At 39.6% G+C, this 25,712-nt stretch overlaps 1 protein-coding gene across 1 annotated transcript; it reads left to right on the top strand.

Annotated features, from left to right (window-relative positions):
- The first annotated feature begins 1,112 nt into the window (after positions 1–1,112).
- LOC127643500 (OX-2 membrane glycoprotein-like) lies at positions 1,113–24,739 on the top strand. Its single transcript, XM_052126302.1, has 6 exons — positions 1,113–1,232; positions 2,472–2,547; positions 4,143–4,475; positions 5,313–5,642; positions 18,727–19,008; positions 24,143–24,739. The coding sequence occupies exons 1-6, from the start codon at positions 1,209–1,211 to the stop codon at positions 24,229–24,231; spliced, it is 1,134 nt and encodes a 377-aa protein (XP_051982262.1). The 5' UTR covers positions 1,113–1,208; the 3' UTR covers positions 24,232–24,739.
- Positions 24,740–25,712: the final 973 nt, after the last annotated feature.

Here is a 25,712-nt window from a genome sequence, read left to right as displayed (position 1 = left end):
TGTGTGTGTGTGTGTGTGTGTGTGTGTGTGTGTGTGTGTGTGTGTGTGTGTGAGAGAGAGAGAGAGAGAGAGAGAGAGAGAGAGAGATCAACTTACATGAAATATAGTATTATCAAAAAAACAAAAACAAGCTGCTTTATTTTACATTTGATTTACATTTACATTTAGGGCATTTGGCAGATGCTTTTATCCAAAGCGACTTACATGTAGTACATTTGTCAATAGTTGGACAGGTCATACACCAGCAATTGTAATTTGTATTGTAAGCAACCAATATTATACCATAATACTTACAGCATCTTGTAATGTGTCTACTACCATTTCACTATCATTCAATCATCAAACAAAGTGCCATTGGGGGCCATGAATAATAAAGTGCTAAATACATAAGTGCAGAATTTTTTTAGTATAAAAAAGAGAGAGTATAAAGAAGAGTAAAAAAGTTGAGTTAAGATGACCTATACTGTTTGCATCCTTTTCATCACAGGAAGAGGAGAGGGGGAGAGAGACAAAGAGCGGCAGCCCCTGTAGAGCCGAGGAGTAGAGGACAGGAGAGGAAGAGAGAGAGACAGACAGGAAAGCTACATTAATGGGTGTGTGTACGTGTTTGTGTGTTAATTATGGAAGAATTTGATTCATATAACTGGATTGGTAAAGGTGAGGCACTATGTGCTTGCATATGCCAGCTAGTTGCTCGCTATAGGTGTTACCAGCAAATAGTATCCAAAAATTAAAAAGCTTGATTGTGTGGGTGGGGTGGGGTGGGGGGCCCTACAAGACATTGTGCCCAGGGGCCTCTGAATTCTTAATCCGGGCCTGGCTACACCGAACCATATGTTAGTAACACACCTGACTCAACTAACGAGCTTATTAGGAGAGGCTCCGACTAAATAAACGAGATATACCTTAAATGTGCATGTTGGTTGTGCTCCAGAACTGGATTGAACACCAATAGTTTATCATGAACTAACTAAAACGATATTAAATACATTGTAACCATTAGACAGCTCTACATCACTAGATGTCGCTGTTTACTTGCTCTGTTTATTGCACACGTCCGAAGCGTCAACGTCACCGAAGTCTTTCTCAACACTGATTGCTATGCTTCCCACGATTGGCTGATCCAACTTCCCCACTTCCAGTTCCACTTGGATCCCGAATCTTGCCAAAATTAATATGAGACGCTAGATTTTCCAACACCAGCAGTTATGAAATCAGCCATGCACTTCAAGGTGAGTCTCTGTGAAAAACGCTTCTTTATTTGTATTTTTGTATGTTTGTGAATAGAAGTTGGGAGACGCTGAAGAGTTAACAATAATTTAATTGTTTTTCCCTCCCACAAAGAATAAAAATCTATCCTCTAGTAGACATTCAGCTATTAGCATCTCCAGCAACGTTTAAATTATAGGCTACACGAACTGTGCATGTATTCGTTCTAAAAGTTGTTTAGTTGTTCTCATTCGCTTGTTCATTCTTCCCTTAATTTATTGTTATGGCACTGATTTATTTTTCCATTAGAGTGAAGGTATCAGGGGTCTTGAGTCATATGTCTTGTTCCAATATTGCTTGTTATTATATAGGATAGTGCCTAATAGATCATTAGTTAATGTAGGAATACATTGAAATAGTTAATGACATAACATTGATTTATATAGGCTATTTTAATAATTCATATTTGAATCTACATTGACTACTGATGTGTTTAGTTATGTTTGTAATGTTTGTTAAAGGCTTGGTTATGAATGTTATTATAAACTGTTACTATGATTTAAATTCAGTTTCAGTTTCTTACCATTTGAGGTCAAATAAATAAGTTACAGTAATTGTTAAAAATAGTCAAAGTTCTTTTTTTTACAGGTCCATGACAATGAAAAAATAAACAACGAAAGCAACAAAATGGTCTAAACATGGTCTTTCATTTGAGGTTAGCAGGGGCGTATGGCTGCCTGGAAGTATTTGCCATGGCCCAAAAATGGCCCCCTAGCACCACACTTGCTGTGGATTTCCTGGCAGAGTTTTGCCACAAGTGATTTTAATGATATAGTTTGTATAAAGAGCAAAAGGCAGTTATTTCCTCAAAAAGCCCTTGTGTTAATGCTAGTCTAGGCAACATAGTGGGAGTTTGGTGTTACGCATATAATTGTAAAAGCACCAAAAATGTAACAAACCTTGGCAGGATGCAGGTGGTTAGAGCTAACAGATTTCTTCATGCCATAAACAAACAATTTGTCTGTCAATGTGAATGCCATATACAGTGCACTGAATCCTCAAAGTTCCTTCCCAGAATTTTAAATAGATTCATTGGTTATCCCTTGTAATGTAATTGTGGAAAATGTAAAGCCTGCTTTAATATGCATGAGATGTTCTGAGAATAATCTGTAAACCTGTATTTTAAAATACTCTTCATCTCACTTGAATGTTTGTTTGGCTTATTACTTTGCTTACTTAAAGGTTAAATCCTCTTTTTACAGGTCAAGATGTTTGGATCTATGTCAGCTCTATCTCTGCAGGTCTGTGTGACACTGATGTTGCTCTGTCAACTGCAAGGTGCCTGCCCAGTTTACTGTCTGATTTCTGAAATGGAAATCAGTTTTTGTTATTTGGATGCTTATATTACATCTGTTAATTTCTCAAAATGCATGAATAAAGGAGGCCTTTCCCCAGATGTCTACTAGCTCTGTAACCAGTGGAATCTCAAACTCTTAATTTTTACAGCAGAATGCTACTATAGAGGACTTATTTCTGTGAAAAGTTCAGGTTAATTTCTGGTCCCCCACCAGAGATATTCAACCTGAAAGTGATTTTTTTTAAAATGGCACTTCCTCACCCCATAAAAAAAGAAATAAGAGAAGTCTCAAACCTGAAATGTTCTGCATGCACACTATACTTACCTAAGTAACACCTAAAAAAATGAAGACTTGCACATTCCCCATTATAAATTTACCTTAAATGTGGAACTTTGATCAATCTTGAGCATTAAATTAGGATTTAAGTTATAAGTCTAAGGAACAAGAATGTGCAAAATGTTTATATATGTACATGTTGTAATGTTCCAAGGAGCTAGGACCATCATGAGCTGAGATATTGAGGTTTTCGTAAACAGCTGTATAACCAAAATTTGATTGTTGTCGTGGTTAAACCAAGTGAATAATAAAACTGGTGGTTTTGCAATACCAATATATCGAGGTAATTACACAATAATAAAAAAAAATAGGACATTTAAAAATGACCTGTATTGGACCATTTGAGATTGACTGACCCGGAATAGTCCGTATTCATTACAAGTTAAGCTCAATCGGTTGCATTTGTAGCATAAATTGATTACCACAAAAATACATTTTGACTTGCCCCTCCTTTTCTTTAAAAAAAAAAGCAAAAATCTGGGTTATAGTGAGGCGCTTACAATGGAAGTGAATGGGGCCAGTCTGTAAAACATAAAATACTCACTGTTTCAAAAGTAAAGTAAACTATGTGTGTGTGTGTGTGTGTGTGTGTGTTAACATGATTTTGGTGTGATAAAATTACTTGCTAACCTTTTCTGTGTTAAGATATATCTGATTTTATAACTTTGTTGTCATGACAATGTAATGTCAACAAACCACAAAACCTTTTTTTGTAACCAAAAATTACAATTTAAACAACTTTACAGTTCAAATAATGCAATATTTTTAACAGAAGAACATTTATAAGTGAATTAAAAAAAAATTATAAGCTTCACATTTCTGCCTTTTTTAAACCTTCCAAAAATTGGCCCTGTTCACTTTCATTGTAAGAGTCTCACTGTCGAAGTAAATGCTGTCGATTGAGCTTCACTTATATTGAACCCAGAATATTCCTTTTAATACCATTATAAAATATGCCAGCTCTGACCCACTTCACTCCCTATTAAATGTGTCAATTAAATGCAGCATTAGTGCAGCCTTAAACTTTTAAATTGTCTATAATTTTTTAATGTCTCCGTATTCATAAATTCACATTTAAAGCATTCATTTCACAGATTATTTCTGCAATTGTAATTTCTGTGTATGCACATTTCCGTGGTATATATGCCACTTTAGACGTAACTTCTTTGTAATCATTGCATTTCCTTCTGCAGCTCCTTTTACGATTAATGAGGTTTGTTTATATACTGTATGTCGTAGGTAAGGTAATTGCACCATCACATCTGCAGGTGAGGGTTGGGCTTCCCTTCACACTGGCCTGTAATATAACCATGGAGACAGGGGAGGTTCTAAAACAGGTGCTGTGGTTTGACATGACAAATAAAACAATACTGTACTATCAGCCTGATAAACATGACCACATTACTAAAGTGGATGGTGTTGAGCTCACATCACGTGCTGCAGGTCAACATGCTCACACCAGCATCATCACCATCAACAGAGCTGAGCCAGCCAGAGAGGGTTGCTACCAGTGTTTTTTTGATGTGTATCCATCTGGGCAGCAGAAAGGAAGGACGTGTATCTCACTAAAGGGTGAGGCTGGACAATAACTTTTAAACTTTCTAAAAATGTCCACTCATTTATTGAACTGAGATGGTCCTCCATATGAATTTGAAAAGGAAATAGTGGTCATAGGTTATGTTGCCCATCAATGAGATTACGAAAACTTTATAGCGGAAATACTTCTGAGTAAGTCGGTGCTACTTAAAGTTCTTATGATGAATGGCTGTTATTGGTGGTTATCAAGTGATGCTTACAAGGCAGTTGAAAAACCATGATGAGAGTTATAAATAACCCTTTATGTATTGACCGAACAGGAAGTGGTTTTGATTTACCTTCCTGCCAGAGCTCTCTTACTTGGAAAAACTGACAGCAAACTATTATAGTAACACCAAGAGTCTATATCAGATAAAAACTCATTGGGTTTGTTATAGAACAAAAAAAGCTTTATGAGTGAGTCTGTGGTCAAACTGAAAGGAATGGACCTATGTTATAATTTCTTACATAGTCCTTATATTTACCTGAAATTAAAGGGATATTACACTCAAACATGAAAAGACAGAGTTTAGTTATGCATCCTCCTGTTGTTCCAAACAATATGTTCCAAACAGCCGTTTTTTATTCAGTGGACAGAAGAAATGTTCAACAGAATTTTTGCCACAGTCAACAGTCACTTTCATTGTATCTTTTTCCATACAGTGAATGGGGACTGAGGCTAACATTCAATGAAATAAAGTCATAGGGATTTGAAACAGTATGAGGATGAGTCAATTATTACAGAATTTCCCTTTGTGTGTGTGAACTAATACCTCTAATGTCTACATGGTTAAAGAGTATGTAAACTAGTACATGTTTTTGTATTCTTTCCAGCAATTGTGGAGCTGATGGGCAATACAACTGTTGTGAGTGGAAAGCCTGTTTCCCTTTCATGCAAGTACATTCTCAATAAGCGAGTCATGCAGGTTTTATGGAAAAAAACAGCTGAACAAGGGGACACCGCCACTGTTGCTTCTTATGCCAAAAATGCCAGACCCATCATTGAAAAACCTTTCCAGGGTCGGGTAACTCTAAATCCATCCCTTGGCCAAACCCAGCTCTCCATAGACCCGGCTCAGACAGAGGATGAAGGCTGTTACACCTGCGAGTTCCACATATATCCAGAAGGCACTAAGAGCGCAACGGCTTGTCTCTCCGTATATGGTAAGTCCAAATGGCAGTGATGACATAGCTTACAGACTCATTTGCTTCATTTTAAAATGACTGATATTTACTGTACTTGAATAGTCCCTAAATTGTTTGGCTTGAATTATTTATTTCTGTATAAATGTTCAGGTCTATCTGTCTGTCTGTCTGATGTTTTGCAATAGCACTGAATTATAATCATACAGAATTATAATAAAATAACATTTACCATTACTTTTCTTTTTACATGTGCTTCACCAAAACACACGTGATTGTTGTGTGGGTTTGGAACATTTCACACGTGCTTCCAATGTGTGAATACGTGTTCAAATGGTAAATTCATGTGCTTTTTCCATAATGGTTGTTTGGGTATTTTACAGCAAAACACCAAACTTACACCCAGGGGTTTGCCTTTCAGGTCATGCAAAGTTTGTTAAATGTATGTGTGTGTGAGAAGGTGTATTTTAAAAGAGGAGAAAGTGATAGTTGGTAAAAGAGAATGTGTATGCTATTGTGGGGACCAAATGTCCTTACAAGGATAGTAAAACCTAAAATCTCTTACATTGTGGTAATCGACAAACGGTCCCAATGAGAAAAATGTCTTGGTAAACATCCTAAATAATATCTAAATGAAAATCTAAAAATGCTAAAAAGGTTTGTATGTGTGTTAGCTTTAATGCTAGGTGTATAATTAGGAATATAAAAAAATTATATTAATATGTCTGTCAATCTATTACGTAATATTTGTTTAACAGTTTTTCTCGTTTGCAAAGACACATTTCATGAAACAATTCACCATTTTCTCTAAACTATGAAGACAATTTCAAAACTAAACACCAATTTGTACAAACATCAAACTTTCATGTCAAAATCAAATATATCACCCAAAAACATATCTCCTGTCAAAACTAAACACTGATTTCATATGACACAAAAACACAAACCACTGCACTGCTCAGAACAAACCAGTGGGATCAATTCTAAACACTGCTACAAAAACCTCTATGAGCTAGCCAGAATATTGCAGGTCAATATCTATATGTTTTGCAGTTATAGCTCATAATAACACTGCCTGGCTAAAAAATAAAAAGTTACATTCTATAATATTTTGTTGGATCACAATTAGCTTTGATTACGGCATGCATTCGTTGTTGCATTGGACAACTTTATGCAATGTCACAACATTTTTTTCCATCCAGAGTTGCATTAAGTTTTTGCTGAGATCTTGTATTGATGACGGGAGAGTGGAACCACTCCGTAAAGTCTTCTCCAGCATATCCCAAAGACTTGCAGTGGGTTAAGGCAGCGATGGGTAGTCGAGTTAGAGACTCCGACTCAAGTCGCACTCAAGTCGCATTTTAACAAACTTCAGACTCGATCTAAAATTATGTCAGACTTGACTCGACACAAAGGACTTTTGAATATTTAAAAAAACGACTCAAGTCTTTTAACCTAAACTAGAATCTGCTTCACATTTGCCCATGTGTCATGATCGATCAGACCCTTATCATTGAATTCAATTATGCATTTCTGCGTAAACCCCGAAGTGTGATAATAGTCCCATGAAACATGACGTCACCCGCTGTGCCATTTGTGCTCACCCTTACATTTAGTTGTGCCCTCAGAAGCAGAAACTTCAAGAAGAACACATTCTCAAAGGTTAGCCACATTAGTTAACACACAATGCTGGCTAATATTGTACTGTCGCAAACATTGGTTATTGTAGCTACATGGCTACAATAAATTTTATCAATGTTTTCGTAGTATAGATGCTGCCTCTCTCTTTCTCTGTGTATACACCTGTATATGTGTGAGAGAGAGAAAGAGAGATTTGTCCCATATTTTAATGTCTGCAATTAGCACGCGTACATTATTTTTAAAACAGCTGTCAAGTTTTTGTCAAAATGATACCTTACTGTATCGCATTACATTGCGTTACATATGTCATTTTGCATTGCTTGGGTGTGCGTTCTGAGCCTTGTTGAACTGACCGTGAGAAGCTGTGGCACCTCTATTACAAAAAACAGTACATTATAAGTTAACTAAGAAATACATTAAAATTAATGAAATAACACTGGACTCCAGTGTTAAAGACACCAGACTTGACTCAGACTTCAGATGAAAGATTCGTGAACATCTCTGGGTTAAGATCACACCACTCTTTCACAATTTGAAATAATTGTTGCCAGCTGAAACATATTAATCACTGTAATAATGACCCAGTCATTGGCTCTTATGTATCTGCTTATTTAAATCCAAACAGCGACCTTTATTTTTTTTTAGTTAGGCAGTTGTATATAAACTATGGAAGTGTTCATAAAGTTTATTTGAGAGTAAGCCTTCATTACAGTACTGTAAATTGATGCTTGGTGACTGTAAAGGGATCAATGGAAAGGAGGAGGCGAGAACCGGTTTAATAATATAAATAATATTTTTAATTCCAAACTCAAACAAAAGACAAACACACACATATGACGGACATGTCCGTAAATGATCTCTCTCTCCCGGACGATCCTCTGCAGTCGACCTTTATCCCTCGCGGAGGCTTGATTAGCCTAATACGGGACCGGGTGTGTAGGATCACGACCCGGCCCCGCCCTCCTCCCTGCCACAGTGACAATCGCTGTCAAAAAGAACATTTTGTGACTCTACAACAACAAATTGTCAAAGTACAGAGAAATTGGCATTAATTAAGGAATGTACTGTATTTAAAACAGTATGTTTGAGATGACAAAAAAAAAAAAAATCATACTACGTTCTGCAAAAATACATCCAGTTTCACAAATTATTAGAGCAAGTATCATGAACATGTGATACAGAACATGCACTACCCAGTACTAAGCTACAGTAATGCAGTATAGAAGCCCTGTAGGTTATCTACTTGTCTTTAGTAAGTTTCAGATACTGTGGTTACTTGTTTTCTTCTCTGTGGGTTTCTATAAATGATAGATGTGAATACTGTAAAGCAAATATGATCAGTAACAACATCATCTTCCTCCGTCTCTGTCTGCTGTCACTCTGCCTTACATATCTTCAGACATCATTAGAACCCATTTTCCAAAGCACGTAATCACATGTAGAAATTTTTTATTAATTCTGAAATTCTGACTGGTGTGTGTGAACAATTATGCTTCTTAGTGTTTACATATGGAGAAATGTGTTAACTTAATTCAGGCTATGATGCCTTGAGTGAATTATTTAGAGTACTTGTTCCTTTTGAAAGAGAATGTGGTTAAACCTGTGCAAATTTAGGGTTTTTGTAGAGTTTTGCAGAAAATATTAAACAAAGTGGAACATGCTTGAAACTGGTGAATTGTGTTTTGAGAAAGTCTTTGTTTTGAGAGTTGACCTAATTTTTAGGGGCATATGGCCAAAACAAATCAGTTATTGTGCAATTGATTATTTAATGGGGATTTCATGGAATTAATTTCTCAAATTAATTATTGTGTTCCAATTGTATCACAATAGAGAATGGAGGATAAAAAAAATATTTACATATATACAAAAAAAGTCTGACTAGACTAGAAGTTCCCCTTGATGATATTTATCATCTTGTACACTACCATTCTTCCAGGCAACAAAATTAACAAGGCAATGTTTATATGACTATTTTCACTTCTACTGTATATTGAGCCAACAATAAATATACAATTATCTTAAATCAACACATGCAGAGAAGTTGGTTTTCAATGCACAAATAATTAAAAACACAAATGAGCCCTCTTCACCATACTTGGTATCTCATAATTCCCATGAGGCATTCCAGCAAAGTTGAAATGAGAAAAAAAAAAAAAAATCTGTTTTTTTTTACCAGTTCAACATGATGGCCACCGCCAGGTATGCAAGTCCAATTAGAGGTAAACAGTTCACTGGAGTAATGTAGAATGAATGTTCAGTTGTTCTGTGTTCAGATGGCCAGCCTGAGGTACGCACTGTTATGTTTGTGTATGTGAGTGTGAAACGGCATCTGCCACGTGAAGGGTTACAAGCACCAATGTGCCAGTGCATGTCTCTGCCTCGCTGAGTGCATCATGATGGTAAATAAAGTTTATAAATCCAAGTATGTGTTTTTCTTAATTTTAAAGAGAAGTGTGTTTAATGAAAAGGAATAATCCGGGAAATGGAGAGCAGCTCGTGACAATTCCCCCCCTTCTGCAGATGTCAGTATCGTCCTGCGTTACACCCCCCACCCATCAATAACAGGGTTTGAAGTAACAGTTAGCATTTTTACAGCCTTTAGGATAATGGACAGGAAGTCCACCACCTTGTTCACTCCTTCCAGACAACAGTAAACATTGAACTTGTAAGGCTGGAGGGAGAGCTACCATCTCATAATCTGGGTGTTGGAGTCTTTCATTTGGTCCAACCACTGCAGCGCCTGATGGTCCATTTCCAGCACAAATTTTCTCCCCAGGAGGTAATACAGGAGCAAATCCAGAGCCCATTTAATGGCCAAACAATCTTGTTTAACTGTCAAGTACCATGTCTCTGGTATCAGCTTTTGGCTCAGGAATGCCACTATTCTGCGTTCTCCATCCATATCCTGCAGCAACACAGCCCACAGTCCTACTCCTGAGGCATCTGTATGCAGGTTGGATGACTTCTGGAAGTCTGAGCTAATCAGGACAGAGTCTCCACCATCCAGACCACTTTGTTGGGAGCTTGGCCCTCATGAGATCTGTAAGGACAGAAGCCTGAGCAAAGAAGTACCACCCCACCAGGCCTAGAAACAATCTCACCTGCTTCTTGGCTACTGGCAGAAGGTAGCTGCAGATGTCTTCCACGTTCTCCAGCTGTGGGCGGATCAATCCTCCACCAATCACAAAACCCAGGTAGCTTATCTCCTTCTGGGCTATGGAGCATTTCTTTGGGTTGATAGTCAGGCCTGCCTCCTTAATCCTCCCCAGGACCTTTCTCAGGTGTTGACTGTGGTCTTCCCAGGTCTCTTTGAATATAACCACTTCATCGAGGTAAGCTGCTGCAAACTCTCATGCCCTGCAAAATCTGGTCCATCAGATTCTGAAATGTGGCTGGCTGACAACAACAGCTTTTATTGGTCTCTCTGGGGTGGCTCTTGATGGGAAAAATTCACAGCTTGTGGTCTGCAGATTATTGGGAAGGACTGTTCTGCTGGTTCCTCCTCCTCAACAGCACGACCAACAGCTGTGTGTTCACTGGCTCATCCCTGGGCTAGAATTCCTTCAACAGATTAATGTGAATGTTTTAGATTTTTCTTAACCCTCTGGGGTCTGAGGGTGTTTTGGGCCCTGGACAAATTTTGACATGCCTTGACATTTGTGCTTTTTTCAGTTGCTTAAAAACATATTAATGGCTAAAGTCTGATAACACTGTATTCAACACAAACTGGGATACAATAATATGTGAGGAACATGTGTGTACATGTGTTTTTGAGAAAATAACGTTTGTGTGGTTTTTGAAAAAACAAAAAAATGTAAGTCACTGAAATAAGGCCATATAACACATACTCAAAATTTGTCCACAAGACATTTGAGAACTGGATCTTGTAGCCTAGAGTTTTTGCTATAAAACGATGTGAAAACCATCCTGATCACTCATTCATACAAAACAATATAGTAATTTAACTTTTGTAAGACACTTTTAGTGTTAAAAAGGTCATTTTTGAGGAGGTGTGAATGATCATTAATATTGATTTGTAATTCACACCTGAGAAGACAAAGAACCCTCACTGGGGCCTATCTCTGAGGAGTGTGACAGAAAGAGAATGAATGTGAGGAGACTTAATGATCAAAATTAAAATAAGTAATCTGACTATACATTTTCTTTACATAAAGACTTTATTTAATTTTAGACCTACACTACTGTTTAAAAGAAGTCTCTTCTGCTCACCAAGGCTGCATTTATTTGATCCAAAATACAGTAAAAACAAGTGATATTGTGAACCCTTTTTACAATTTAAAAGAACAGTTTTCTATTTGAATATATTGTAAAATGCTATTTGTGATCAAAGCTGAATTTTCAGCATCATTACTGCATTCTTCAGGGTCACACGATCCTTCACAAATCATTATAATATGCTGATTTTCTAATATGGGCATATTTAAAGTGCATTTTACTAATATAACCTGAACACATATTTCCAAGCAGAATCTCTGTTGATGATAATGAGGCAGCTTAAACACTAGATAAAATATAATCTAAACATTCATATTATTTTTATATCATATTACATATCATATTTATATCATACAGCATACAATTTAAATACCTGCTTTAGCCGAAACATCATTTAAAATGTAACTAAAACTTGTTTATTATGACATATTTCAAATGTCAGTACTCTGAATCCTGGCTGGCAAGTCTGGAAACAGTCCCACTAGTAAAATATGTACGTTTATATAAAATAGCAGGTCAACTAATGAAAACGAAATGACTTAATCTTCCGAAATTGTAACCTCGGCTGGATCAAGTCTCTCTTCAAAATACAAACGTTCATCAGAGCTCTTCTTCTGTGGAAAACTCTTCGTCACTATACAGGAGTTTCCTCGCCTGTGTATCTTGCGATCTTTCAAACATGCAGAAAAGTGAATGAACTTTGTTTTTAAGGCACTGTCGGGGGCGTTTACTATTTGCATTGATCATCTCTGCACATTACCATATGAATAGCGCCCTCTGCCCTTGGGTGTGATCACATTAGGGATAATTAGCTGAGCCAGGAGAAACTGTACATCACTGTGTTTCATACAGATTAAATTGCAGGAGAATATTTGTTTTAGATTTTAATTATTTTATTTAAAAGTAGACATTTTAAGCTTTCTTTAGACATATGTTTCATGTTTGTGTGATAAGTATTTGCAGAGTTTTGCCCAATGACCCATCTCGCACCAAGCATTGGTGAATGGACGTTTGAGAACATCCTGAATCCACCAACATGTGGTATGTATCCCATTTTAGACTCGCCAGTATATGATATGCCCCTGCCCAATCTGGGGCGTCCTGCTGAGCATCAGGGATCTGGACCAGTGTTGCCACCTCCATTGCTGAGCACTGATCCTGGAAGTGCACGGCTTCCCCGCAGCACCAACAGACGAGCCAATACTGCTAAATGGGGGTGTCAATGATTGGCAATGGCAATAAATGTGCTGGTGTTACTGCTCTCCCAGGTGTCAGCTGACAACACTGTTATATCGGTGTACATTTTAGGTCAACTGAAACGGCTTTGACAAAGGGACCGCTTGGGCTTTTACATCTCCCTTCACCTGGCACAGTATATATTTTTTCAGTATATATTTTCCCTCTGCCTATTAAGAGACTGCATGCTTTTTAACCCCATCCACCTCAGATACCTTCTCGAACCAGCCCTGCAAAGTCACTTAATTTTTCTGCCGCTGGGCTATGTCCTCGGGATGGTCACACTAAAAGACCCATCTGGTAGGGGAAAGTTCTTCAGATTGCCCCCTACTACCTTCAAACCTCACCCTACACCTTCTCTTCTAGATTTGTGTTCCTTTTCTGGGCTCTTCTCAAGGTCCACAGCAGCAAAAGGCAACTTTTTGAAAACTGACCTAGCATTCTGGGCTCTAGTCACAACATTACAGGACTCAACCTGGGACACCAAATCACTAAGAATTGGAAGATCTTGCCCTAATACCACCTTATGGGGCAACTTGGAAGTTACTGCACCAGGCAACAAGAAAGTCGACCCTTCACTCTCAGATAAACTCACTCTTAAATAAACCTCAGCAGTAGGGTACTTCTAATACCTATATGTTCACAGCAAAGCTGTTTTGTACTATTGTCTGGTATCGATTAGTGCCTTGGCGGACTGACTATTCATTAATACTTGTACCAAGGTGTCTGCAATGCAGTTCTGAATCGGGACACTGGGTAAAGTATGTGGGGGATATGTTTTGGTAACATAACAGAGGGCTGAATTCTTGGCTTTTAGAGCAGGGTAGATGGGAAATCCTAGGTGTTTCCTATCTCCCCATCATAGTAGCACCTAACCTCCTGCTTGCTAGTTCTGTCACCTTGTATGCGTAATCTATATTGAGCATGACCACCCTCCTGCCAAAACTTACTTAGCCAGCCTTGACTCTGTGACATGTAAGGGATAAGCATTCTCATAAAGAGTTCAAATATCTGCTGGACGGTGCACTTATCTGGCTTGACCCACTTAGAGAAGAGATCTTTCAGCCACACATAGAGCTCATGGGGGGTTTCATCTGACAGAATCTCTGGGGAGCGGAACCTTTGCCGGTAAGTCTCTGCACTAATCACATACTTTTTTTTGTTGACTTTTTCATAATCCTCAGCAAGGTCCATGGCCACGTATGCACTATGTGACATCCCCATCAGCCTAGAATGTTCAGTTTTGTGTTCAGGAGGCTAGCCTGAGGTACATACTGGTGTGTGTGTGTGTGTGTGTGTGTGTGTGTGAGGCGACATCTGCCATGTGAAATTTTGCTAGCGCAAACGCGCCAGTGCGCGTCTCCACCTTGCTGGGTGTATCCTGAAGATAAATAAAGTTTATAAATCCAAGAATGCCTGTTTGTCTTTATTTTAGAGAGGAAGGGGTGTTTAATTAAAAGGAGTAATAAGGGGAAAAGAGAGCATCTCTGTGACAATCACAAATATAAATATTTGTCTAGAAAGTCCCCCCAAAAAAGTTATTTAATATATAATGATCATAATATATAAATAATCATGTTTAAATAATGATTAATATAATATATAAAATAAATATAATGGTCCAAGTTTATATTAGGTGTCTTCAACTACTATGTACTAACATGAAAATGCATACAATGTATTTGTTGAGTAACTATATATTGTTCAGCAAAATTCTCACAAAATTCACATTTGCTGCTACTGAGGTTGAGCTACAGGTAGGTTTATGGGTAGTTTAGAGTAAGGGTTGGGTTGGGGGTAAAGTTTACAATGCAACAACACTTATTTATATAATAAGAACATTGCATCAAAAAGTACATAGTAATTAATGACACCTAATATAAAGTGGGTTCAATGTGCATAATTTTGGTTGAAAAGTATAGCATTGCTTAAGCAATACAAAAAGTGGCTTTACAAGGCAATATATTGCTAGTTTATGTCATTATACATAAGTCCATCATTGTTCGACAGTTCACATTGTATTTGTCGATTTGGGGTGTGTTTCCCATACAAATACGTAACTCACTGCTATGATGCTTCCTTGGATAAATTAACTAGCTAGTCATGACTGTTGGTTTAAAAATACAGAACTGTCATTAATTATGTAAACACGGGGGTAGAGTTATAATTTCTGCAGATATCAAATTATAATAGCTCATATACAAATACTCAAGAAAGCTGTTTAAAGTGTGAAAACTGCTAAAGACACGAAAGCTTCACGCACTATGTAAATTAAACAGAATGCGTTGCAATATTAGGTTTTCTATTTCCAATAGATTTCGGGATACTCTCAATGCACTTGAGCACATGTGCACTCTTCTGAAACCTATAAAGGCGTGTTCTCCAACAGAAGCATTTAATCCATTTAATTTGCGTGATGTACCAGAACGCTGCTTTCTGCAAAAAACCCGGAATAAGCCGTTTTCTTTAGTGCATGTAAATGTGGTCAATGACTTGATAGAATAACATGTATATATGGAATAAAAGACATAGAAGCCCCTGTGAAGTGAAAGGCGAGCTGTTGTTCCAACCACACAATTTTGCGACACTGTTTGAGAATGTTCGTTGGAACTACGGTTTTGGGAAACACCAAATCGTTCAACTATGTTGGAAATGATGGAACTTGCGACCATAGTTGGCTAACGATTATTTTGGGAAACGTACCCCTGTATGAGGTACACTTATAATAGGGGGTTTTCTAAGGACGTGTCTATGTAGACATGTGGCCGGTGACATTTTGGGACCATTACACTTTGATTGCTTTGCATCATAAACGGAGCATTTTAGGGTTTTTTAGGATTTTTGTGTCAAGTTAAATGTGGTTTGAAATTTAAAAAATAAATCTTGAGACACATGATTTCAGAGTTGTGTTCTGCCCAGATTTTGTGCTGTCTGCTGTAAGCATGGTTTGTTGCCTGCAGATTTGTGCATTACCTGTACAGCTGGAGTTGTGCTTACTGCCCCTTACTGAAAACATGAATGTGGTACTTCAAGATTGAAGTGCTCCAATGATAGGAATATCCCTTATTACGTTCCAGGGGAATGATTAATTGTTTTTAAACACGTAATTTTTTTTATATAATTAATCGCACTGAATTAATATGTTAAATCAACAGCTTATTTTTTTGATAAAAATGTCTGTGGAATGTACTCACCATGATAGTAAAAACAAATACACCATAAAGGACTTAGTGGGCCCCTGCATAAGGCACATGACAACGTTCCCGGTCATCCAACTAGAGCGCAATGGCTTACCACAATACATTATTCTGAGATAAGTATAAGAGAAAGTGCTACATTCTTTATCTTATGCAACTGATCTGCAATTGTGATATTAGTGTCTATGTTGTTAAATTGGTTCAAAACACCCCTTTTGTTGCAAGCTAAAAACATTCTTGGGAAGAAAGCTCACAATCCGTTAAAGTTGACACTGGTTATTATGCTTGGCTGTAACTGTAGTTTAGGGGACAGATTGGGATGAGAGCCAGTGCTATTACTGAGTCTCTGTTCCTCTAGAACAGAGCTCTACTCATGTCTGCTTTCCCTCCATTGATGTTTCCCAAACAGTCTGGCTGCTGTCACCAAAAACCTCACACAGCCTAAAAAGTGGACAGAGCCTCACTCATCCCTCTTTTTGTCATGGGTTGTCTCTTTCTGTTTTATCTGACTTATGTCATAGAGTCCCTCTTTGATGGAGTCTGTAGCAGACATGACCAACGTCTGATGGCTTGTTATCAACGTAACACAAGTGCTGTCTTTAGGCTAGCTGATGAAGCTCCCATTAACATTAAAACAAAGAGAAGTGCAAGCAAGAGTATGTAAGAAGCATTAATTTGATACTTCGGTTGTCCACGTTGCCGAGCACAACCTTACATATGTGTGACGCAAATTTCTTCATCAGCACAGTCCCAGATTTACTCGACATGCACATCTGTGCGAATCTTTGATGCATGTGCCTGCCGTTGACTACTATAACAGTATCAAAAAACTGTCACATGCGTCAAACATGTTCGTGTTCACTCATGCTCAAAAGAATGTACTTTAAATGGTAAAATTAAGGATACCCAGACCTTTACTTACCTCTTTATGCTTTTAACCCTCAGAAACCCAAGTATTGATATATATAAAAAATTATCCACCTTGAAAGTGTTTTTAAGAAGCCAATGGTTATTTATATACAGTGTGTTTGTGTGTATATACAGTGTATATATATATATGTATGTATGTGTGTGTGTGTGTGTATGTGTGTGTATGTGTATATATATATATATACACAGTTGAAGTCAGAAGTTTACATACACCATAGCCAAATACATTTAAACTCTTCACAATTCCTGATATTTAATCATAGAAAACATTCCCTGTCTTAGGTCAGTTAGGATCACTACTTTATTTTAAGAATGTGAAATGTCAGAATAATAGTAGAGAGAATTATTTATTTCAGCTTTTCTTTCTTTCATCACAGTGGGTCAGAAGTTTACATACACTTTGTTAGTATTTGGTAGCATTGCCTTTAAATAGTTTAACTTGGGTTAAATGTTTTGAGTAGACCTTACTCGCACACACTTTTTCAGTTCTGACCACAAATTTTCTATCGGACTGAGGTCAGGACTTTGTGATTGTCACTCCAATACCTTAACTTTGTTGTCCTTAAGCCATTTTGCCACAACTTTGGAGGCATGCTTGGGGTCATTGTCTATATGGAAGACCCATTTGCAACCTAGCTTTAACTTCCTGACTGATCTTTTGAGATGTTACTTCAATATATCCACATAATTTTCCTCATAATGACATCTATTTTGTGAAATGCACCAGTGCCTCCTGCAGCAAAGCACCCCCACAACATGATGCTGCCACCCCTTTGCTTCACAGTTGGGATGGTTTTCTTTGGCTTGCAAGCCTCACCCTTTTTCCTCCAAACATAACGATGGTCATTATGGCCAAACAGTAAAATTTTTGTTTAAAAATAAAAAATAAAAAAAAGAAAGATCTTTGTCCCCATGTGCACTTGCAAACTGTAGTCTGTTTCTTTGTTTTTTATGTCGGTTTTGGAGCTGCAGCTATAAAGCATATTTGCATATTTTGTTTTGGGGTCAATTTCTGTTTTAAACAGTAAGTGTAAGTAACTGAATTCACAACACAATTCAACACAAAATAAAAACAGTAAAGGTAAATTCATGAAGTGTTAGGAAACTTTACTATTTAACTACTTGAAATTAGACAGTTTAAAGCTAAGACTATTAATATAGACGTTTTTAATGAAAGAACAGCACAAAGTAGTATAAAAGCGCTGTAGTTTATCTACTTGTCTACAGTAAGTTTCAGTTACTGCAGATACTACAAATTGCTAAATTTCTATCAAAAGTGGTGGGAATTTTGTTAACTAGCTTTTCCTTTTTTTTTTTCGCCTTTAGCACGCTCTGACAGTTGATTTATTTCCCATCACAACAGCAGTTTTTTTTACATATCAAATTGTCACCTATTGTTATGTTTAATATTGACCCATATTTAATGAGTATTATTTATTTATTTAATTGATTTATGCAAATTCTGAAATACTGCTATGCTAAATCTCTTACAGTTAAAGCTGAAGTGTGTAATTTCTGTTCCTCCAGCATCACAAAACGGAATTGCAAAAATAAACATCGTTTTCATACAGCTTTCATGCATACTCCCTCCATCTGCAATTGGTCAGATCTTGCCCCAAACTTACACCATTAGTTGAGCCAGTGGTGTTTTGGACTGGACAGGATGGGACGCTCAACAAACAGAGCAGTGTTTTTATGCCGTAGAGCCTCTGGGATCATGTTTTTTTATTATAGTCAGGTTGGCCTCTGCATAAAGCTAGGATAGGAGAAAGTATTTTAACATTGAAAAACTTACATTATCTTTAAAAGAACATAATGATAATGTCCTACTCAAATATTTAATGAACTTATTGTCCTTTTTCTAGTTTTACCCAAACCTGAGGCCAGTTACATCACCATATCACAGGACATTGTTGAGGCCAACTGCACAGCTGTGTCACGTCCTGCAGCAGAGATCTCTTGGAATGTTGAGGGTCATAACCAAACACTGGGGCCTGCTGTGACAACATTATACCAGCTAGGGGACGGCACCACAATGGTGGTCAGTTCCATTCAAATTCAGGCTGAACTACTGGATGATGAACTTGTAAAATGTGAAGTTCATCATCAGGGCCTTGGGTCGGCCATCTCTATCTTTCTGAACAAATGTGAGTAAAACTTGGTAATGTAAAAATGCATCTGATATTTTTGAAGAAAGGTTTGACGATTCAGTGTTATGCTTTTTCTGTGCTTTTGCAGTTTTAGGGGCCATTCACACCAGTGTGTTTTTGTGTCTGTATTCTATTCTATGTTTGAAGGTCTTTGACCTTTGCACCATATCTCACTGACACTATCTAAAAACATTTTCTTGACACAGTGTCAAGTTAAACTAAACTTATACAGGGGAAAAATGTGTATTGAGATGCCTGTTCATTGTGCTGTGTCAAAACATATTTTGGGCAAGAATGCATTTGGTCTGAACCACCACTTAAACAGTGCATTTGTTAAATTGTCTCATTACCCTTGTTCTTCCATTATTTAATGCCATATATATATATATATATATATATATATATACACACACACACATACACACACACACACACACAGGTGGCAAAAAGATATGTACAGATCTTGCTCTTATGGAAAGAAATTGGTGCTTTTATTCACCAAATTTGGCATTCAACTGATCACAATATATAGTCAGGACATTAATAACATTAAAAATCACTATTACGATATGAAAAAAAATTTCAGAACTTCTTAAACTACTTCAAAGAGTTCTCAAAATGCTCCATGTGCACCAATGATAGCATTGCAGATCCTTTGCATTCTAGCTGTCAGTTTGTCCAGGTACCCCACGCACCTTGCAGTCTTGTGGATCCCAGAAAAGCTCAATGGGGATAAGATCCATAACACTTTTTTCAAATTATCTGTTGTCCAATGTCTGGGCAATATCTTTGCCTACTCTAACCTTTTATTTTTGTTTTTCTGTTTCAAAAGTGGCTTTTTTTTTTTTTTTTTTTTTGCAATTGTTCCATAAGGCCTGCACCCCTGAGACTTCTCTTTACTGTTGTACATGAAACTGGTGTTTAGCAGGTAGAATTCAATGAAGCTGTCAGCTGAGGGAATTTGAGGTGTCTATTTCTCAAACTTAAGACCCTGATGTACTTATCCTCTTGTTTTGTTGTAAATCTGGCCTTCCACATCTCTTTCTGTCTGTGATGAAGCAGGCAGAGAATGAGGATCTATATGCAGCAGTTTTATTCCAAAAAACAAAGAAAAACTCAGAGGGAAGCAAAACAAGAGAGACCTGGCACAGAGCATCCAAAAACATGCAAGAACTAACAAGGAAACAAAGAAACTAAAAGGGCTTATATACAAAAAGGAACAAACAAGGGAATAAGGAACACCTGGGGAAATAATCAGGGAAGGAGAACTAATCAGGGGAAAACCAATCATAAAATGAAACTACAAAAGGACTACAAATACCAAACAGGAACTAAACTAAACTTCAAAATAAAAGCACAAAAACAAAAAACAAAAGACAACAGAGAACATGACAGAGCCCCCGCTTTAAGGAGCGGATTCCAGACGCTCCAAAAAAGCAACAACAAAAAACCCCCCAAGAAAAACAAAAAACAAATTGTCCAAGGGGGCAAATAGGCAGTCCAAGGGGGCACAGGGGGCAAACAGGCAGTCCACAGGATGGGGACTGGGTCAGGGGGCCTGGAAGGAGGCCACAGGACGGGGACTGGGTTAGGGGGCCTGGGAGGAGGCCACAGGAGGGGGACTGGGTCAGGGGGCCTGGGTCAGGGGGCCTGGGAGGAGGCCACAGGATGGGGACCGGGTCAGGGGGCCTGGGAGGAGGCCACAGGATGGGAACAGGGTCAGGGGGCCTGGGAGGAGGCAACATGATAGAGACAGGGTCAGGGGGCCTGGGAGGAGGCCACAGGACAGGGACCGGGTCAGGAGGCCTGGGAGGAGGCCACAGGTCGGGAACAGGGTCAGGGGGCCTGGGAGGAGGCCACAGGACGGGGACCGGGTCAGGAGGCCTGGGAGGAGGCCACAGGACAGGGACTGGGTCAGGGGGCCTGGGAGGAGGCCACAGGACAGGGGCCGGGTCAGGAGGCGGAACCATGGAAGGCCCTGGAGGCGGAGCTGTGGAGGGCTCAGGAATGGAAGCCCTGGGAGGCTCGAGGGGCGGAGCCCTGGGAGGCGGAGCCCTGGGAGGCTCGAGAGGTGGAGCCCTGGGAGGCTCGAGAGGCGGAGCCCTGGGAGGCGGAGGCATTGAAGGTTCGAGGGGCGAAGTTTTGGGAGGCTCGAGAGGCGGAGCCCTGGGAGGTAGAGCCGTGGAAAGCTCTGGAGGCAGAGCCGTAGGCGATGGAGCCGTGGAAGGCTCAGGAATTGAAGCCATGGGAGGCTCGAGGGGTGGAGCCCTGGGAGGCGGAGCCCTGGAAGGTTCTGGAGGCGGAGCCGTAGGCGATGGAGCCGTGGAAGGCTCAGGAATTGAAGGCATGGGAGGCTCAAGGGGAGCCCTGGGAGGCGGAGCCCTGGGTGGCTCAGGAGGCGGAGCCCTGGACGACTCGAGTGACTTGAGCGGAGCCCTAGGAGGCTCGAGAGGTGGAGCCCTGGAAGGCTCGCGAGGCGGAGCCCTGGAAGGCGGAGCCCTGGGAGGCTCGAGAGGCGGAGCCCTGGGAGGCTCGAGAGGCGGAGCCCTGGGAGGCTCGAGAGGCGGAGCCCTGGGAGGCTCGCGAGACTTGAGAGGCGGAGCCCTGGGAGGCTCGCGAGACTTGAGAGACTTGAGAGGCGGAGCCCCGGGAGGCTCGCGAGGCGGAGCCCCGGGAGGCTCGCGAGGCGGAGCCCCGGGAGGCTCGCGAGGCTTGAGAAGCGGAGCCTTGGATGGTCATGGCTGCCGGCGCTGGGACGGTCGAGGCTGCAGGCGCCGGCTCTGGGACGGTCGAGGCTGCAGGCGCCGGCTCGCTGACCGTGGCAGGCGTAGGCTCTGGCTCGCTGACCGTGGCAGGCGGAGACTGGGGAGCAGAAGCCTTTCCTCTTCTCCTCCTCCTCCGAGCGAATGGAGCTGGCAACGCTGGCTCGGTGGCCATGGCAGGCGTGGGCTCGTTGGCCGTGGCAGGCATGGGGGGACGAGCCATGGAAGTCTGGGAGGTGACCTCAGTGGGAGGAGATGTTACACCCACAGTGAACGGTGAGCCGCTCACTCGTAGAGTCTCCTCCACAAACTCGAGGAGCGTCCAGTGAGGTTCTGCCGGAGGCAACAGCTCCTTTAGTGAACTACAGAGACCTGCTCTGAAGAAAACCACCAAGGAAAATTCTGGGTAGTCAACTAAATTTGCCAGATCTAAGAACTCACGAACGTGATCCTCAACTGGACGGTCCTCTTGCCTGAGGAGGAGAATTCTGACAGCTGCTAGATCCATAATGGTGGTTAGTTCTTCTGTGATGAAGCAGGCAGAGAATGAGGATCTATATGCAGCAGTTTTATTCCAAAAAACAAAGAAAAACTCAGAGGGAAGCAAAACAAGAGAGACCTGGCACAGAGCATCCAAAAACATGCAAGAACTAACAAGGAAACAAAGACACTAAAAGGGCTTATATACAAAAAGGAACAAACAAGGGAATAAGGAACACCTGGGGAAATAATCATGGAAGGAGAACTAATCAGGGGAAAACAAATCATAAAATGAAACTACAAAGGACTACAAAAACCAAACAGGAACTAAACTAAACTTCAAAATAAAAGCACAAAAACAAAAGACAACAGAGAACATGACAAAGTCCTTGCTAGAGCCAGTTGTCCTTTGTCTTTGAAGACTGTAGTGTACACCTTTGTATGAAATCTTCAGTTTTTTGGGCAATTTCAAACATTGTATAACCTTTATTCTTCAAAACAATGATTGACTGATGAGTTTCTAGAGATAGCTGTGTAGACATGCCAGTCTATTGCATACTATATATATATTATTTGGCGGTCAAAAGTTTGGAATAATGTACAGATTTTGCTGTTTTAGAAGGTACTTTAATTCCCCAATGTGTCATTCAACTGATCACAAAGTTTAGTCACCTGACTATACTTTATGATCAGTTGAATGACACATTACTGCATGTGAAAAACATCACCATCACTATTTGAAAAAAGTAATTTTTGATCAAATCTAGACAGACCCCATTTCCAACAGCCATTACTCCAACACTTTATCCTTGAGGAATCATGCTAAACTGCTAATTTGGTAATAGAAAATCAAATTATATCAAACACAATTGAAAGCTATTTGGTTTGTTAAATGAAGCTTAACGTTGTTTTTGTTTGCCACAGTATACAATAGACTATATATATATATATATAGATAGATAGATAGATAGATAGATAGATAGATAGATAGATAGATAGATATTAGGTCAAAAGTTGCAAAAAAGAAACATCTTTCTCTAGAAACTCATCAGTCAATCATTGTTTTGAGGAATGAAGGCAATAAAATGCTTGAAATTGCCCAAAAAAAACAAGATTTCATGCAAAGGTGTACACTACAGTCAAAGACAAAGGACAACTGGCTCTAACAAGGACAGAAAGAGATGTAGAATGCCAGATGTACAACTAAACAAGAGGATAAGTACATCAGAGACTGTTGTTTGATAAATAGACGCCTCACATGTCCTCAGCTGACAGCTTTATTGAATTCTATCCGCTCAACACCAGTTTCATGTTCAGCAGTAAAGAGGGCTTTATGGGAAGAACTGCAAAGTAAAAGCCACTTTTGAAAAACAAATGCAAAGCAAAGAAACACAGACATTGGACAACAGATAATTGGAAAAGAGTGTTATGGATCATAACACCAATGAGCTTCTGAGGGATCAGCTGGACTGTAAGGTGCGAGAAGTGCCCGACAAGATAGCCACATCTATGGCAAGCGCTACAGGAAGCATGGGGTGAATTGTCACTGGAGTATCTGGACAAACAGACAGCTAGAATGTCAAGGATCTGCAAAGCATGTCATTGGTGCACATGGAAGATTTGATGAGAACCCTTTGAAGTAGTTTAAGAAAGTCTGAAAATGTTTTGTAAATTGTAATAGTAATTTTTCACGTTATTAATGTCCTGACTATACGTTGTGATCAGTTGAATGCCAGTACCAATTCCTTTCCATAAGAGAAAAATCTGTACATTATTCCAAACTTTTGGCCACCTGTGAGTGTGTGTGTGTATATATATATGTATATATATAATTATTTATAATATATATAAAAATATATATTTATAAATATCTGCATTTTTTGTTGCAGCTAGGAACCCCCATGTCATTCTCATTTCTGCCAGCTGTGTGGCCCTTGTGCTGCTCATATGTCTGTGTATCTGCTTGAAGAAGTGCTAACTTCACCTGCTGATATGGTCAGTACCACCACAGAAAAGTCTTTCCTCCTTAATTTCATGTTTCAAATTAATTACATTTATTTGAATTTTAAAGTTAATTGTAAGTGGCAATTAGTGGCACTGTAGGCAGTGGTGGCTCAGTGGTTGAGGCTCAGGGTTACTGACCAGAAGGTTGGGGGTTCAAGCCCCAGCACCACCAAGATGCCACTGTTGGGCCCTTGAGCAAGGCACTTAACTCCAGGTTGCTCCGGGGGGATTGTCCCTGTAATAAGTGCACTGTAAGTCGCTTTGGATAAAAGCGTCTGCCAAATGCATAAATGTAAAATGTAAATGTAAAGTGGCATACTATAACCAGTGTTGGCTGTAATCTAATTAGTCAAAAATGATTGCAATAAATTACATTTTAAATGATTGTAATCAGTTTATTACTTTGAAGTACATCACTTGGATCACACATTTCTAAAATAATGTTAGTTAAATAATTTAAAACATGTTCATACGTTCATCTGTTTCTGTGACTGCTAAAGGGAAAACAACATTATTTTAAAATCACTGATCAAGCTTATTCTGTGAATTTTTTTTTTTTTTAAAGGAAATTAATTGTTTAATGTGATTACTTTCCCCATAAAGTAATCAAAGTAACTTGATTAAAATCTTTAGAGAAGTAATGAGTCATTTGTAGTGGATTACATTTTTGAGTAACTTACTCCACACTGACTGTAACCCAGATTTTGTGGGGTTTTGTTTTAGGAAAGGAGTGACAGTCTAAATAACTCAAGTTAAAATGTCCAAATTGGGCCCAAAGTGTCAATATTTTTTGTGGCCACCATTATTTTCCAGCACTGCTTTAACCCTCTTGGTCATGGAGTTCACCAGAGCTTCACAGGTTGCCACTGGAGTCCTCTTCCACTCCTCCATGATGACATCACGGAGCTGGTGGATGTTAGAGACCTTGTGCTCCTCCACCTTCCGTTTGAGAATGCCCCACAGATGCTCAATAGGGTTTAGGTCTGGAGACATGCTTGGCCAGTCCATCACCTTCACCCTTTGATAGGCTGACCCCTTCAACCTCTGCAACAATGCTGGCAGCACTCATACATCTATTTCCCAAAGACAACCTCTGGATATGATGCTGAGCACGTGCACTCAACTTCTTTGGTTTTTCATCCAAGATGGCGGCGCGGTAGCACGCAGCGGCCACTCCGGATCCACAATGGTGCTATTTTTGTTAAAAAAGCCCGACTTTTGCAACACATGGACATCGGAGCAACCGTTGTTCGTGTCTACCATCGCCAGACACTACTGAAATATAAGACTCATGCAAAAACCAAGCTGCATGATGACCTGCAGGAGGCGCTACGCGTACTCGGCTTGCTGCGGAGACCAGGCCTCCAGCCCTCGGCGTCGCCTGATGCCGGTGGCCGGGGAGAGGACGTCGTAAGCGGTGTCGCGAAAGCGTAAGCGCGAAAGAGGGCGGGGGTC

This window comes from Xyrauchen texanus, chromosome 5 (assembly GCF_025860055.1).
Source record: "Xyrauchen texanus isolate HMW12.3.18 chromosome 5, RBS_HiC_50CHRs, whole genome shotgun sequence".
NCBI classification, from domain to species: Eukaryota; Metazoa; Chordata; class Actinopteri; order Cypriniformes; family Catostomidae; genus Xyrauchen; species Xyrauchen texanus.
Note: the sequence above shows the minus strand (reverse complement) of the source record. Positions and strands in the feature narration are given on the sequence as shown.

Excerpts from the sequence above, each read along its gene's own strand:
- LOC127643500 (XM_052126302.1), top strand. The coding sequence starts at position 1,209 with ATGAAATCAGCCATGCACTTCAAG. Across the intron at positions 1,233-2,471 it reads AATCAGCCATGCACTTCAAG|GTCAAGATGTTTGGATCTAT; the intron begins GTGAGTCTCTGT and ends CTCTTTTTACAG. Across the intron at positions 19,009-24,142 it reads CTCTATCTTTCTGAACAAAT|CTAGGAACCCCCATGTCATT; the intron begins GTGAGTAAAACT and ends TTTTTGTTGCAG.